Below are 17,260 nucleotides of genomic sequence, written 5' to 3'. Positions count from 1 at the left end.
GTTCTTGCTACTAAGAGCATCTGCTAAGAAATAAATAATAATAATAATAATAATAATAATAATAATAATAATAATAATAATAATAATAATAATAATGGTGTATATAAATAAGGGTATATCTGTCTAAAGTCATAGTTGTCTTTTACATTCCCAAATATCTGAAATGTTGTGACTGTTGTTTTTTTTTTTTGGTTGTTAAAATATATATATATATATTGTTCTGGTTCGTCTTGTCTCTTGCAGGACCCCCACGATGCTGCAGGATATTATCACCTGGCTCTTGCTGCAGCTATGGACCTGGGCAACAAGAAGTCTCAGCTGACGCTTTGCACTCGACTTGCCACCATCTATCACAACTTCCTGGTCAACAGGGAGCTGTCTCTCTTCTTCTATCAGAAGGCCAGAGTCTTTGCTGCAGACCTGAATGTCCGAAGGATCAACCTGTCACCAGACCAGTATTACCAGAACACAGCCAAGACACAGCTGAAAACATTTGTCTAACAGCTGGGACTCCTCAGTGATGTGAAGTAATGCCATTTAGGTTTGTAGGATGGGGAAAGTGTTACGCAATGAAGCAACACAGAGTTAAGGTGTGGTGTAAAACTGTTTTATTCACCTTTTATAAGTGTTTTAAAAAAAAAAAAAAACTCAAATATATTTTTCTATTTTTAAATTTTTTTGTGGTCATTCTAGTCTATGCAATTACAGCACTGGCTTGTTGTTCAAAAGGATGCACATGAACTGGGTCCATCTGCTGGACAATGAATGCTGGAATATAGTTCTGTAGAAAGTGACCTGCAAAGTGCATTTTGGAATTTAAAAACCTTCCACAGTCACTTTGGTACCACTGGTATATACACCTAGTTGGAACTGCATGACAAACTGGCTTTTTTAAATATATTTTTTTATATATACAGTATCTTATATAATCTTTATGTTAAGGGATGATATAGTGTTGAATTACAATAATTGTATTTGTTTTTGGAACAATCAAGTTACCACAATATAGTATTTTGTACATTAAAAGGTCTTTTAGCTAAGTAAACCAATCCATGAATCTTACCTGCTGTGCACTTCCATGTGTGCTGTTTTGAAAGAAGCACTTGTTATGGCAAAGACTATTTTTTTTTTTTATTTAAAACAAATATCTGGGATCATACTGGGTTAAAGGAAGCTCTTTGTAAGGCCATTTCACTTCAGCAATATGTTTGGTGCTAAAGCAGGCTACAAAAAATATCAGTCATTACACAACAACCAGACACTGCTCTCCCATTGTTTTCTATGGAGGTGAACTGTTATTGTTATAACTAAGTAATGGAAAAGATGGCACTAATTAACGACTTCTGTTCTAAAACCAGTGCTAACTGAAGAAACGCTCCACAGAGACACAGGCTCTGCTGTCAAAAGTTACCTTTCAGTGGATTACAGTGGATTACAGTGATTGTCAGACAAAGAGGTAAATAAATAAATAACTTGGAAGTGTAATAGTGTTCCTTAATAATAAAAAACATGTTCCCGTAATGCCCTCGACCTGTGGTTTGTAACACGCTGCATCAATGCCATTATCCCTTAATTAGATGAGGCTTAATGGCAGGATAGAAGCTGTTTAAGTGGTGGGGACCAAGTCACTCTCCTGATGAATATGACGTAGTGTAGGAAGTGCAAGAAATTACATTTGCAGTAACTTGCGCTTTATTCAAAACTGCACATGTAAGACCTACATAGTGAACAGGAGTGCAAGACAAGTAAGATTTGAGGTTTTATAGCATTAGCTAGGACCTCTAACATCTGTATTGAACTGATAATAAAATCAAACAAGCTTGTACCAATATTGTATATGGTAGATAACATGTTAATTATAATCACATGCAGTTAAATTCTTTATAACCCATAAAAAAATAGTAATTTTTATTGGCAATTAATTTATAACTACAAATAATTCTTACGTACTTTCTACAAACTACAGTGCATGTATAAGGTTCTTTTGACACAGTTCATTTAGGGCCATCAAATAATCATAATTAACTTCGACAAATAAAGTGTTAATTTCTTTGGAGATTAATTTTATTAACACGTGTTAAATCGCACTCCTCTGTCTTGACCCTCTTAGCATACCGTAACATTCAATGCATCAGATATACTTGCGTGCATGCAACTCAATGAATGCAGTCGGTGTTTGCATAGAAAGTCATATAACTGCATTATGGAGCAAAGTACTAAAAGTGAAGGACTTGTGAATGGGAAGTTTATTTAAAAGAATAACTTTGATGTATCTACTGTCAAATTGAAACTTTCAGTGTCACAAACATGGGCTACATCTAATCTGAAGAACCACCTGTGTGCTAAACACACTTCTCAAAATACACTTTCTAGCAACGCAACAAAACCGTCAATTTCGACATAGTACACTTTTAGAAATTCAAGATCGCTGCAAGCCCATGAATGAAGCTAAGTATGAGAATGTAACAAATGCTGGAGTTTTTGTGTATAATTCTGTATAAATAAATCTAAAACTATAAAGAAATAGGACCATGTTTTTTTTTTTGTTTTCTTTTTTTTTATGCTGGGTTCTTTTTTTGGATAATAATAATAATAATAATAATAATAATAATAATAATAATAATAATAATAATAATAGCAAATTTCACTTCTGTAGCGCTCTAAATGCAACCATTCAAGGGTGCTTTACAAAAGAAATATAAAAAAGTCTGTGTCTAATATATAATATAAACTACAAATAAACAGACCTAAACAAATACATTTTCACACAGGGTTTAAAAGTTTAATTGTGCTAGCATTCCTCAGGACCAAGTTCCAAAAATGAAAGGCATTATAACTGAATGCCCTGGTTCCATCAGAGTTCAAACACATTTTAGGGACTGTCAGAAGATTAGCCGATCTCAGGGAACAGCCAGGGACATATAGGATCAGCAGATCTTGAAGATAAGGTTTAAGACCATATAAGACCTTATAGGTAATAAGAAGAACTTTAAAATACTACTACTACTACTAATAGCATCAGTAATATGCCAAGAATCGCGAGATTAATCACGATAATTTTTTTAAATCGCTCGACAGCCCTAATTTCATTGATTTATGTTTGTTTGATTATGTAATAGCTGAATTTCTGCCACTGTACTTACTATAGTTTTTGTTGTTCCTATAGATATTGCTATTTTCTTTGACAAAGTGCTATATATTTAAACATAAATAAGAGTACATCAAGCAAATTAATATGAAAAAGAATTCCACCTCATAGAAATGCATTTTTGAGTGCATTCATTTCTATAATAAAAGGTCCTAACTTCTACATGTTCTGGTACTATTTACAACCAGTATTGCATTACTCATCTCTATGAAACGCTCACATCTGATCCTTCAGGCCTCACCACGTTACTCATGGGTTTTTACTCTTGGGTTTTCTCTGCATACAGCAAATCCAGTTATGGCTGTAAGGAATAATGAGCCCTATTTCTGTAATGATAAGGAATGGCTTAATGCCATTTTCTGTAAGTACACCAAGACTAATTTCTCAAAGCTATTTACTTCTGTCATGAGCACAAGTTTTTCAGAAAGGAGAAACGTACCCAATAAAGTTGCCAAATCATAAATAAACAACTAAGACTTTTAATTCAGGGGCTTGAATGAAGTATTATGTGTTTTTTATGGTTTGTTTTGTTTTAGAAGTTTAATTTAGAAGGTCATACAAAAGAAAATAAACAAAATTTAATATTTGAGCAACAACACTCACAGCTATTCACAACTACTGCAGATATCATAAAAGGTAAGAATGTTCTAAAATTAAAAGTATTTTGCGCTAAAAAAAAGTAATCAAGAAAATTGACTCTTGTTACTACAGGTTGCACTGGCAGACTGAAATACTTACATGAATATCCTTTCATGGTAAGTAAAAAAAAATTCTGAAGATGCTGTAATGTATTATCATTTGAACAAGCACATTTTTACACAAAATAATATATTTGTGTCTTTACTAATAGGTTCACACTGTCAACAGCCTTCCCCGTACCCCGGTATTATTTATTTTTATTTAAAGTGTTTTATAATCAGTTGTCAATTATACTTCTGTTTTATCTAAATATTTTGTTCTAAGATCAATGCCTGATTCAGCGAAGAAGCAAATGACATCATATTGGAATTTTGGCTGTTTTGAGTAACTGCTAATAAAATACAGACTATTATAAGGGTTAAGAACTTCTTTAAGATTATGCACACACATTAATCCATGTTCATACGGGATATTCTAAAACCAGCACAAATACATTTTTGACATGTCAGTAATACTCTCAGTGGTATTCATGGTGACACTCCAAGCTGTTTTAGTCACCACCATCATTTGGCATGGAGGACTGTCCCTTTATAACCTGTATTAGGTTTGTCCAGGTGCCTAAAACAGGACTGACGTGATCATAGACCCATGTCATGGCCAGAAGAACATATGCTGAGAGAGTCCTGGAAAAGGGAGAGAAGCCAAACGTGAGGATCTAACAAACTTATATTAATACCACTCACAAAACTAGAATGGAAATTGTTGGCACTTTCTTTAACATCACTCTAGAAAATGTTACATGTATTGTATACTAAATCTTTATTTAAACTCAGTAGTTAAAGCTTTGTGAATAGGGCCCTGTGTATCTGGTTTATATTCAGCATACATTAAATCTCCTTACTCCTAACTTTTTTCTTTTTTTTAAGTCCTCACAATTGATCCATAGCACTGGCAGTTGTAACTTCCATTCTTACTGCACAGAACCCTCTATTGAGGCAGGGATCAGGGGTACATACATTCACAAGGGTCCTGTGCTCTGCAAACACGAGGCAAGAATATTATTGCATTCTTTTGTGTAAATCATATATTGTACCTCCATCTGCGGCTGCCATGAAATAAGTACATGAAGTATTAGTCTCATTGGCTGGGGTCACTACCAAGCATAAAGTTCCCACATGGTTTTAAGTTCCCTATCAAGTACGAAATGTAACCATTACCTAAGGGGTATTTATCTCCTAAAGACCCAGAACCTGAATAATATATCGAAGCTGCTCATCTGAGCCTGTGGTGCAGTCTTGCCAGCCCCCGAGGGCATATAAGGACTGCACACACAGATCTTGTCATCATTGTTCCTTTCCATGGAACCTGACAGGAGAGCCATGGATGAGTACTTGTTACTTTTATCTGCTTACGTGACAGAGAAAGAATGAATCTTGGTTATAAATCTCCATCCCGACCTGTGAGGGCGCTGTGTAAAGGGAGTGCCCCGGACTGGATGGTCTGGCAATTCATTCCAGGGAAAGGGGTAAGTTTGCCATCTAGAAAGGGGGCGGAGCCACAGTACACCAAGTCATCGCCCCAGACAGGAAGCGACGTGGCAACGCGGATTGGAGGAAAAGTGATTACTCACTAACCAAGGGGGCGTGGCTGAAGGTACAAAAGGGGATGTGGCCGTGCAAACTGCTCCTTTGTTATAGTGGCGAGAGAACCGCTGAAGGACCGCTGAAAGATCGTAAGTGTTTCATGTTTGTTTGTTTGCCATTCTAATTGTACACGTTTGTCATTATTAGATGGCTAACACGTACCGGCAGCTGTCACTAAAGGCCAGCACTAACCCGGAAAGCACTGCACTACTGTTCACGAATAAAATGTATTTCACTCATCACCAGCCACCTTCATCGATTGGGCCTCCTATTTAGGAGTGCACTTGGACTCCAGGTCCATGCTGTCCACTTTGTCAGGCAACAAAATGCGGAGAATAGCCGGCTGTTTGAAGCTTTTTCAGCTCAACAGTGCCTACATCAGTGACGTTCCAGAGACTTCTGGGCTTGATGGCAGCAGCTTCCCAGACCCTTCCTTTGGGTCTCCTGCGCATGGGCCTGGTTCAACAGCAGGGTTTTTCAGCCCGCGTTGAACCATGGCTTCCTAGTGACAGTGTCTCACCACTGTCTAAGGACGCTCTCTTGGTGGACACAGCCTAGGCGTAGACTGGGGTGCTGTGTGGAATGGCAGGGAGACAAGAAGGGTATGGAACCCCCCCTTGGCAGGGTCTCCATAATATTATCTTCACCCCAGGTCATGAGCCGCATTTGGGAGCGGTTCGGGAGGGCAGAGATAGATCTTTTTGCCTCCCAGGAATCGACCCACTGTCCCCTCTGATTCTCCATAACAGGAGCAGGGGACCTGCTGGTTGAGGTAACTGTTATATGCCTTCCCACCGCTCGCCACGCTCCCGCTGTGTCTGGAGAAAATCAGGCTCTGATGCAGCTCCTGAGCTGCAACCTGCTCAGTCAGATGCGGGGGACATTGTGGCATCCCAACCCATCGTTAGTTTATTATCAAAACCTGGTTCCCTGAAATAGAACTGTAATTAATCTTTAACCTTCAAGGTCGCTGCGTCTATGATTGCAGCAGGCTTGAAAGAAAAATGATGACGTGCACTCCTTATATACCCTCAGGGGTGGGCATGACTGCGTCACAGGCTCTGACGAGCAGCTTTGATATATTATTCAGGTTCTGGGTCTTTAGGAGATAAATACCCATTAGGTAATGGTTACATTTCTATTTCAGGGAACCAGGGTTATGATAATAACCTAATGTTATATTTCATTGGGTTGCTTTGGGTTACATATCTAGGGAAAGAACACAAGTGGCTATAACTGAGTCAAAAGCCGTGCTGGACTGCAGTGAATTACTGCTTTGTCATTTCAGTCAGGTCAATAAGATTCAAACCATTGAATTTATGAAGCAGCAGTTAAAGCAGTACTTACCTTCACATATCTTATGTACCAGGTTAGCCTCATAATGTTTTAAATGTTCATAGGTAGGTACTGGAATCATGAACTTGGGGTTCCCAGCTATTCTCAGAAGAGTCTGTGACTGGGCCTCCCCCACTCCAGTCAAAAGAACAGTAACTCCATGTCGTCTCAGTTGCTCAGCAACAGTAGTGACCTCATCTGTACTTTGTCCGTCTGTTATTAATACAACCGCTTTTTGGACTCCCAGTCTGGCACCCTTCTGGGCACTAAAAGTGTCTTCTGTTATATACTGCAGGGCTTTACCCGTCCATGCGTTTCCACCTAAATATGGAGCCAGACTTAGACTTTTCTTCATTTTCCCCTCACTGTCAAAGGTATCCAAGTTGAAGACTGTCCGGGGCTTGTCACTATAAATCACCAGTCCGATCTGGGTGAGGTCAGCGTCAATGTCGAACTGTGAAATTATGTTTTTAACAAAGCCTTTGATGTGACGAAAGTCATGTCTTCCAACTTTGTGGGATGCATCCAAAGCAAATACCAGGTCCAGAGTCTTTGAATAACAGCCTGTGTAAACAATATATGTGGGTGTTCTTGTTTTAAACTTGATTGAAGGTTGTATTTATATCTTTATCTGTCCAATTCTATACATACATTAAAGACAGTTGCCCTTAACAGTTTAAATATAAATATAAAAGTGTGTCAGGAATGTGAAAATAATTAATAACGCAGCAGCTTATATTTTATTCACCTTTATAACATTTTGGGAAAACATTTATCATAAAATTCTGCCATGTAGGCAAATACAAATTATTAGGTCAACTGAAACTGCTAATACAAATTGGTATTGCCTAACCTATTCGCACTACACATCATATTGAGAAAGAGAGAAACAAAATTATGTTTTCTTACCCGCTGTATTTAATCCACATATTTTTGTTCTAAGTTCCATAACTTTGCCATACAGCTCCTGCGGATCACTGAAGGTAAACACCAGACGTGAGTCTCCAGTGATGAGGTTCATTTCATTGAACAATCTGCTGCTTCTGCCGACAGTTAGAATGAATATTTCCCTCTCTCTGGCATTCTCTGCAGGAAGAGTTACCGAGTCATGTGACTTGGAATTGGACAATACCACCAAAACATGGGGGACCTCCATTCTAGACCCCTGAGCAGATCTGAAACCATATTCCGCAATGTAATCCAGAGCTCTTCCTGTGAAAGTGTTCCCACCTCTAAAGTGGATATTGTCTATGTCCTTCATCAATTCCCAGACAGTGCCATAGCGTCCAATGGGGATTTCTATGTTGACTTTATCTCCATACTGGGCAACTGAAATTCGGACTTTGGTGGTGGAATCAAACACAGACTGAACAAGTCTTTTGATAAAATCTTTAGCTAAGAGAAATCCTTCTAAGCCCATATTCCAGGATCCATCTAGCAAGAAGATCAGATCAACTGTGCATTCAACTAGTCCTGCGGGTACTGAAGAATGCAAGCAGATTTGTATGGTTATTACCACCTAAAGATAATTGGCTTAATGTAATACAGTCTAATGGGATACAGTACTTACTGAGGTATCTGTTTCCTGCTGTAAAAAACAAATAGGAAACAGTCTTTAACATTGTTCCACACAAGCACTTTGAAAAACTACTTGCACAGTTATATTATATATATATATAATATATATTCCATTAAAAAAAATATTATTATTATTATTTATTATTATTATTTATTTCTTAGCAGACGCCCTTATCCAGGGCGACTTACAATTGTTACAAGATATCACATTATTTTTACATACAATTACCCATTTATACAGTTGGGTTTTTACTGGAGCAATCTTGGTAAAGTACCTTGCTCAAGGGTACAGCAGCAGTGTCCCCTACCAGGGATTGAACCCACAACCCTCCGGTCAAGAGTCCAGAGCCCTAACCACTACGCCACACTGCTGTATAAAACAAACACAAAAACTAAAGTTCTGTTTAGTACTTGTTCTTGAATTTGTATTATTACAATACATTATTTGGGTAGATGCTCTTGTTGATAAAATGTCTATCCATTTGGTAAGGGAAACATACCGCAATGCTTATCTCCCCCATAGCCAAGGGGACACAGGCAGCTGAACTCTTCCACACTTTCTGTAATGCAGGTTCCTCCGTTGAGACAGGGGTTGGACTCACAGGGATCTAGAATGTATGTAATGGTTAGTGAAGGACTTTTTTGGCTCAACAAACATGGATATCCATTTTGTAAATCTGTTGTTGTTTTGTATTCTGGAAGTCTTTGGTAATTCTAAATATTATACTCTACTTAATAGCTTATGTCTTATATATACTATTCTTTCATCTCTGTATGCTGCTGATTAAGTTTTACATTTTTACTGTGCTCTTTGTACATTGCAATTATCATTTTATTGTTTTCCAGGACCCCCTTGTAAATGAGACATCCGTCTCAATGGGCAAATCTCCTGGGCAACTAAAGAAATAAACAATAGCTTTGGTTTTAGACTAAGGTATAATTCAGTGTTCCATGTAGTTTTAATCACAAATAATACAGTCAGTGTATATGCTGTATTAGGTACAATGAAATATATATAGTTATATAATTTATATTTATTTAGTTGCTTTTACAGTGACTGGGTTTTTTTGATACCTGGACACAGTGTTCGGTGACATTGGCTATGTATTTTACTTTCTACCCGTTTCCACCTAGAATTTAAAGAAAACAAATTATCATGAATATTTATGGGTAGGATAAACAATGATCACTTCATTACTTTAGATTGCTGTCATCTATAGAATTGGGATGATTTAAACATAAATAAAATGTTCAGAGAACTAATACAAATCATGTACAATTATATTTGTATTTTTTTTTTTAAGGGACATCATTTGTCCAGAATGTATTTGCTTGTTAGTTTGGTTATTTATGTATTTATTTATTCACCAGTCCAGCACAATCATTTCAATAGTGGAGGCAATAATACAAAGCAAGATCATTTTACACACTGGGACTTGAAGAAGAGGGCTCAACTGTCTGGTTGGCTTTCATCATACAGTTCAATGTCTGGATCCAACATTACTTACCCATAGACAGGACATATACTAGCCATGGGTTTAACATAAAATCCTGTATTTTTGCCCTTCCAGCAAATATGATTTCCCTTGTACTCTTTCTGAGCCTCTATGGTTGTTCTCTGGCAGTTCCGAGACTCCACATAACATGCTGGAGAAGAACAGAGACACTGTGCTGTACTGTACTATACATCACTGGTAGACCCTTAACAAATACTAAACAATGCTAAAAATAAACACATTTGTAGAACACAATTTGAATGTCTTTATGAGTGTCACCGTACCAACTTTACATTTTTTATCATAAGTAAAAGTAAAATTAAGAAATACATAGAGCATGCTGGCCCTCTAAGGCCAGTTAGCTAATCAGAAGAAGACGCTATGGTGCTGTTTGCCAGGGAAACCCCATTAATGGTTTCCTTCTTTTTCCTCTGCTTCCCTTCCAACACATTGGCAGTTCTCCATAACAATGGTTCCTGCTTCTACAGAGCAACAATACAGTCATTTCTTGCTACCTGTTGTTTTCAGTGTATCACCATGGCACAGGCCATTTGCATGTAATTAAACACTTACTGTATTTCACCAGTAGTTAACATGTTTATTACCCATTTATTACACATCTGTGTATCTATAGCTCGACTGATGTCTCCTTGAGATAAATGGCAAACAGCATGGCTAAATCACACTCTGGGTCAAGTGGAATAAAAGGTAGCATCACCTACAAGGTGGAACGTCATTGCAAACAGTGCTCTGTGTTAGAGTTGTATAAAGTCCATTTACTGCATCGTCGTAGTGTTCAGCAAAGAAGACATACATCTCACTGGGCTCGCTTGCAACACTGTGTAGTACTTTCCATCTACAGGGAATGACAAAAAAGAAGAGGCAGTCAGGTTAATTAAAGCCATATTTCTATTGGCCTCAGAGTATACTGTAAAATAACATAACATTTATTTTAAAAAATATATTAACCCATACCATGTAGCTTTCCCCAAACAGCAGATCCTGGAATAAAAACAAATAAAAGATCTTACTGTGGATGTTTGATTCCCACTGCAAATAGGGTTATTCCACTTTTCTTTGCAAAAACGGCTGGAGGAATAATGTTGTCCTGTGATTTCCCATCTGTGAGTAATATCATAATCTTAGGAACTTCATTCCTTCCCCCTTGGAATCCTTTTCTCAGGACATGTTTAATGGCACGACCAATTTCTGTACTCCCCCCTCTAAAAAGAAAAAAAAATAAATCCCATCATTTCTTTCAATAGTGTAAATGATGTACACTAGTGAAAACCTGGATAAAGTTTATAAATCTGTAAGTCAACTTATCAGCAGCAGTTTCATTTTAGAACAGAGATGTTCAAAGCTTTGACATGGGTTTCAGTCGTCTTTTTTGAAGTTGTGGAAACAGTTTGCCACAGTATGGTATTGATGCAGTTTGCATAGTAACATGTGTTTCAGTTAACATGTGATTTCATTCCACGTGCATGAACGCTTAACTAGTTTACTTGTGGTTAGTTAGGTAGATAAAGGTTCTGGCTAATGATCTCATTAGTATTAATAAAACAGGCCTTTTTAAGTTTTAAACAGACTTACTTTAAATTTCATCATAATGTTATGCATTTTACTTGAAAAATATTTTCCCTAAATTGACCATACTTGTTTTGTGATATATTAATGCAGGTATGTGTGTTGTGTGTGTGTGTGTGTGGCACAACTCAAACCTGATATCCTGACTTGAAAATGCTGAGAGGTTACACAATTTGCAAAGAAAATAGCTGCAGAATCATTTTTTGACAAACTGACATTGAATCATTTCTGGTCTTGAAAAAAACCTGTCCGCCAAAATAATCAGCAGCAGCCAGGATATTTGTCATCAACATTACTCACCACTTACAGGTTAATGGAAAGAAAATGTATCCTGTTCGGAGAGACTGGTGAGCATTATGTCACATTGTTTCATTACAAAGCCCATTTGAGAACTGAGCAGCACATATTGTGATTATATTTATGTCATGCAGTCTTGCCTTTCATAACATGACATCAGTCATTTAAAAATCTAGGCAACAAACCCTGCGCAATTCAAAAACTTGCATGTGCAGTTTAGAATTTATTACAAAATATGAACAATTGCCCATTTGGCCATATTTTCTTTGGGTGCATGGCACCTGTTAACCATGCTAACAACACCCCAGTTCATATGCTCCGATCTGCAATTTGCAATATTTTTTAAAAGAAAGAGTACTAAGAATTAATTGCTCCATTCATGTTTCTAGAATCTGTGTTTTCAGTTTTTTTTATATATTAAATTAGTTTGTTTTCAATTTGAATCCAAGAGCAAAACTTAAGCATTTAAAATCTATAAATTTCAGTTTGAACTGTATTCTTAAGTAGTGTTAGAAAGTCCAAACCTGAAAAGACTTTATAATCATGAAACCAATTCCTTGAAGAAATTAAGACAAAAATTCAGTCTAGATATCTGTATCCAGTATCCAGTAGAGCCTGAGCTGTTTTTTGTTTTCACTGATACAACAACAGACCTGTCAACTCTACCGTATTCACCGGGAGTCTACCGTATTTTGGACCCTTCTCCCGCACATCTCCCGGGACAGATTTTCTCCCATATTCTACTCACTCCCTTATGTCAGCAAACCTTTAATGTCTACAAAATTCATGGCCGGTGTGTGATTACTACAATCCCAGTCTGTACCTAGCAGGGATTTGGACCCAGGGGAGTCCTGTGGCAGGCATGCATTCAGTGTGCGAGGCAAGTTCACATACTTAGCCACGCACCTGCACAGCCCCCCGCCCCCACCCCCCCGCTCTCTTGATTTTGTATTTTCAAAAGTTGACAGGTATGAGATTTCAATTTACAAAAGCTCCCGTATTTTGAAAACTCAATGTTGACAGGTGTTCAAACAAAGCTAAACCAGTACATACTAACACAGGGGACAGCGAAGAACATGATGAAAAGGCTTCCATGCAAGGAGTGCCTGATAAAGGAAGTATATACTGACATTGAATATGGACAACAACGTGGCTGTCTTTGAAGAGACAAGCCTTGCCCTTGGTTTCTTAAGAAGCTTGCTTTTTACTGCAATTCTCCTACCTAAAGTGAATATTTTTGATGGCTTCTTTTGCTTCTTCTCTTGTTGGATAAGCATCTAAAGCAAATTCTAATTTAGGTTTGGAACTGTATTGTATCACTCCAATCTGCACCTGTTAAAACAGAGAGAAGAACAGCAACATCATTTAGAATTCAATAATGTTTTCAAAGCTTGAGTTGATCTGAAATGAGTCATAGATCACTACATTTTACCAAGTCCTAAATTACCATAGACTAAACTTAATTTGATGTTGCACCCCATAGACATTGAACATATTTATTAAACTTTAACCCTTCTTTAATTATCCCACTTTAACCCTTATTTTATTGATTTAACTTTCCCAAATCACAATTATTAAATTAAGAAGAAAGGTTTCATGAATATCAAACTTAAATAATGTTTTTTTTTAAAGTTACTGGTGTTTCTTTGCTTTTAATCATGTGAACCTTGCTTAAATATTGGTGACAATTTTTATTTTGTTTATTAAATAAAGATTATTTCTTTATGTTCTAAAATGAGAAACAACCACCTTGAGAGAGCCAGAGACCCTGCATTATGAGCTTGAGCACAATTGTATTTGCCACTGAGACTTGTTTTAATGCTCTGTTCCTTACCCGGTCTGGATTTATGTCAAGCACATCACATACTTTGGATGCAAAGTGTTTAGATCTTTCAAAGCTTCCTTTTCCAATGCTGTATGAACCATCCATAAGCAGGATTACATCAATAGCCGCTGAACACTGAATCACTGAAAATGCAAACAAAACCCAGAAACACCATGAGCTTAACTAGCAGATACACACAGCAGGTATAGTAGAACAGTGGATGTTATGAAATGAAACAGCAAACGCTTTGGAGAAGCTTGTCATGGAATTGTAATGTGCAGATTGGATTCAAAGCTTGGATTTCAGTGACTTTGTGCTAAAACTCATTTGACGTCAAATGAGCTTTCGAATGATATTTTTGCTACTTGGATGAGTTTCTCAAAAGATCAGGCAGTGTAAAAGGCTAAGATGTTTAAGGCTAATAAATAAATAAATAAATAAATAAATAAATAAATAAATAAATAATAAAAAGGCTTACAGTACATGAACCTCATTTCTTAAAAGCCTCTAATTTCCAGATTGATCAAATGCAGAAGAAGAAAACAAAAAAATAAGATGTTTTAGTTTTAATGTCTGACACAGCGATCATTACTTGCTAGATAATCAACAACAAAAGTTAGATGTTAAAAGCGACAGACAAGGGCTCTTACAAAAGACGTGGTCAATTATTTACAGGTAGTGAACGCTGTGCATGATATTTGTTGTGAAATGTGTTTGAGATTCTCTTTGCAACTTAGAATGTACATTGTCGTTGAAAGTGAGTTTCAACCTTCCCCATTAGCTTTTACTGAGATAATGACATCTTCCTGTGGGATAATGACGCTCTACTCAGAGGTTTATAACAGATGTATTTAAAAATATTTGTTGTTCTTTACTTACTTTACCTTTCAAGTTTTACAGCCATGTGATTACAAAGGATATTAATCTTTTAAAGTTAATCAATAATCTTGTTAGTCACTGCAGTTATTTTATACTTGATTAACTCACATTTGCCAGAAGCTGCTATCTTGATAATTGTTTCCTTATCAGCCATAAGCTGTTGGATGCTGTCTCCCAGGCAAACTGAAGAAAATATTAGAAAGCATTGACATTTTAGGACTTATTGAAACTTTGTTGGTGTAAATGTGAAATCAGGAAAAAAATTAAGTTTTAAAATAATACCAATAAAATTTAGATAAAATAGAGTTATGTACTGTGCTATTAATGGAATTACACTGCTGAATTTTATTCGCTGTAAATAAATGGACCACAAATACAATTGAGCAACTAATGCCTCTGAGAGTTGTTATACTTTATGTTTCTTTGAATAACTAATACAATTAGTTATTATTTTTTTGTAAAACTGACAAAAATCACACATACCTAACACTGTTATGTAAAACGCAATAATACATATGATCAATCTGGTCTTCATAATGAAATTCACCACTCCTAGGAAACAACATAAGAAATATGGTAAACTTCTTTGCATTTACAGAGTAACATACTGTAAAAGGGATTATAAACTCTTGTCAAAGGTTTCTGAATGCTCCTTCACATTCCTAAGTAACTGTCAAGATACAATATATGACGTCTGGGCTCTACTGAGCACCACACAAGAAACCTTTCATTGATGTGTTGCATGATTATAAAACAGAGTTACTTTAATTTAAGTTGTATCTGTATCCCAAGGAAAACAAACAATATCCCCTAATACAGGGTTAACACAGTATTAGCAAAACTGTTCAGTGTCTTCACACACACACACACACTCGCCTTTACCTTTATGGATGACTGAAGTGGAGGTGAAAATACTGTCCCCACACCTCCTTTGGTCAAAAAGACACTAGTTGAAAATTGATTAGTAAAACACTTTTGAAATGTATTTTTAACAACTATACCACATGATAAGACATGTCTGCAATTGTATCCCCATTTTTCTTTCCATAATCAACACAAAAACATAACTTTCTTACTGGTGTGCAGCATTTTCCAACAATAAAATTAAATCATCCAGACGTTATGGGACATTTTACAATTAAATAATAATTACTATACCTTCAAAGGCACAAAAAAATCCCCCACAATTGTATTGCCCTATGTAAACAGTGAAACATTGCTTTGAATACAACTTCATGCTCTTCCATGGTGACTAGACATGTGCTTACCTTTCTGAGTAAAAGTGTCCCAGTTCTCATTATACAGTTAATTAATTTAATTACAGTAATTTACCTTCTTGACTGAGAAAGGTCTAGTCCAATTTACGGTTTCCAGTGGTAGAGAAGGCTGCTCCTCTCAAAACCCATCAATTTGAACACCTTTTTACCTTGAAAGTTCAAACTCCACCCAGCTCACTGAAGAAAACTGAAACTCTGGTAACAGGAGACATCATGTACCTGACTGACAGACACCACATGAACTGGACAGCTGAAAATAAACCTCTTGCACAGGGGTTCTGAAGAAAAGATTTAGTGGCTGCAGTGTCTGATCAGTGGTTGCATTCCATGCTGTATTACGCCTGGCCAATAAGAAGGTAACATAAAGGAAAGCAATTGGAGGAATCAAAATGAAAGCCCACATCATGACAACCGCAATGCAATGTGCTCATGAAAGACTGTGAGGAACATGTTTGAAAGCTTGATAAACAGGTTACTGGGGTATAAAGTGTGTTACTGGGAGTCTGCAGTGTCTGCACAAAATCACCCTTGTGCCCTTATGAAAGTTTACCACTGTAAATTTGGTTGATCATTTTGCAGTTTTCAGTTTTCTCATACTTTCCCCATGATAATACCGTGCATTTACCATTGTTTACCATGGTTAGCTGTCTTAAAAAAAAAACTGCTAGTCAAAAAAAAATGCTTAACCAAAACTTTCTGGGCTTTACAATGCTCCCCTATGATTTACCATGCTTTATTACACTTTGCTATGCTTTTACTATGGGAAACTTTTATAAGGTTGGTCACCTTTGAGAAACATTGTTCTAGCATCTACACAATCAGTGCAGGCACATACAGAGGGTCCTCGTAATTCTGTAATAAACTCACAGTACAATACAGTGCAAAGTGTATAGTGTGACAGGTGGACAGACAGACTGTCTGATAGATTTAGCAGGTAACCTTTGAAAAAACAAGTTACAGTCAATTACATGGAAAACAATTGCAATTTCAGCTGCATTTGACAAAACTGAAATGCTCAGGACTGTGTAGTATTCCGAAACATGGATACATTAAGCTCTGTTCAGTGTTCTTCACATTTATACATACTTTTTGTGTAAAAATCTGACCAGAAAGTGTTATGGTGTCCTCTGAGCAAGACTATTTTAAATCAATTACCTGATGACTGGATAACGATGACAATCTCAGGATGAAGAAGAATTAGGCTTGTCAGTACATGGAAGAAAGACCTGCAGCCAGGCTCTGAACATAACCAGTGCTGAGGCACGGTGTAAGGAAGTGCCAGTGCTGAGGCATGGTGTTAGGAAGTGCCAGTGCTGAGGCACGGTGTTAGGAAGTACCAGTGCTGAGGCACAGTGTTAGGAAGTACCAGTGCTGAGGCACGGTGTTAGGAAGTGCTGAGGCACAGTGTTAGGAAGTACCAGTGCTGAGGCACAGTGTTAGGAAGTGCTGAGGTACAGTGTCAGGAAGTGCCAGTGCTGAGGCACGGTGTTAGGAAGTGCTGAGGCACAGTGTTAGGAAGTGCCAGTGCTGAGGCACGGTGTTAGGAAGTGCTGAGG

General features: G+C 37.1%; 2 protein-coding genes across 7 annotated transcripts in view; one reads left to right on the top strand and one right to left on the bottom strand.

The window, feature by feature from the left end:
* The window catches only part of LOC117409339 (SH3 domain and tetratricopeptide repeat-containing protein 1), a 28,076-nt gene extending 27,403 nt beyond the window's left edge, over nucleotides 1-673 (top strand). The window contains exon 17 of the mRNA XM_034015224.3: nucleotides 244-673. Within this exon, the coding sequence (XP_033871115.3) occupies nucleotides 244-501 (258 nt within the window). The 3' untranslated portion in view covers nucleotides 502-673. The remainder of the gene's footprint in view (nucleotides 1-243) is intronic.
* Nucleotides 674-1,083: 410 nt separating this feature from the next.
* Nucleotides 1,084-16,356, bottom strand: LOC117408321 (von Willebrand factor A domain-containing protein 2-like). 6 transcript variants are annotated; one of them, XM_059005170.1, is made up of 15 exons: nucleotides 15,696-16,356; nucleotides 15,310-15,373; nucleotides 14,911-14,979; nucleotides 14,536-14,610; nucleotides 13,558-13,691; nucleotides 12,946-13,055; nucleotides 10,871-11,062; nucleotides 10,562-10,695; nucleotides 9,852-9,990; nucleotides 9,418-9,473; nucleotides 8,844-8,951; nucleotides 8,336-8,353; nucleotides 7,675-7,851; nucleotides 6,778-7,329; nucleotides 1,084-4,470 (listed from the first exon to the last, which is right to left on the bottom strand). In XM_059005170.1, the coding sequence occupies exons 1-15, from the start codon at nucleotides 15,723-15,725 to the stop codon at nucleotides 4,439-4,441; spliced, it is 1,890 nt and encodes a 629-aa protein (XP_058861153.1). In that variant the 5' UTR covers nucleotides 15,726-16,356; the 3' UTR covers nucleotides 1,084-4,438. The 6 variants fall into 6 exon arrangements, with proteins under 6 accessions (XP_058861153.1, XP_058861147.1, XP_058861143.1 ...); XM_059005164.1 differs by having other exon boundaries at nucleotides 7,675-8,247; nucleotides 8,336-8,350; XM_059005160.1 differs by having other exon boundaries at nucleotides 7,675-8,247; nucleotides 15,696-16,355.
* Nucleotides 16,357-17,260: the final 904 nt, after the last annotated feature.

Source organism: Acipenser ruthenus, chromosome 2 (genome assembly GCF_902713425.1).
Source record: "Acipenser ruthenus chromosome 2, fAciRut3.2 maternal haplotype, whole genome shotgun sequence".
NCBI lineage: Eukaryota > Metazoa > Chordata > Actinopteri > Acipenseriformes > Acipenseridae > Acipenser > Acipenser ruthenus.
The sequence above is the reverse complement of the archived record's forward strand: the minus strand, read 5'-3'. Positions and strand labels throughout refer to the sequence as shown.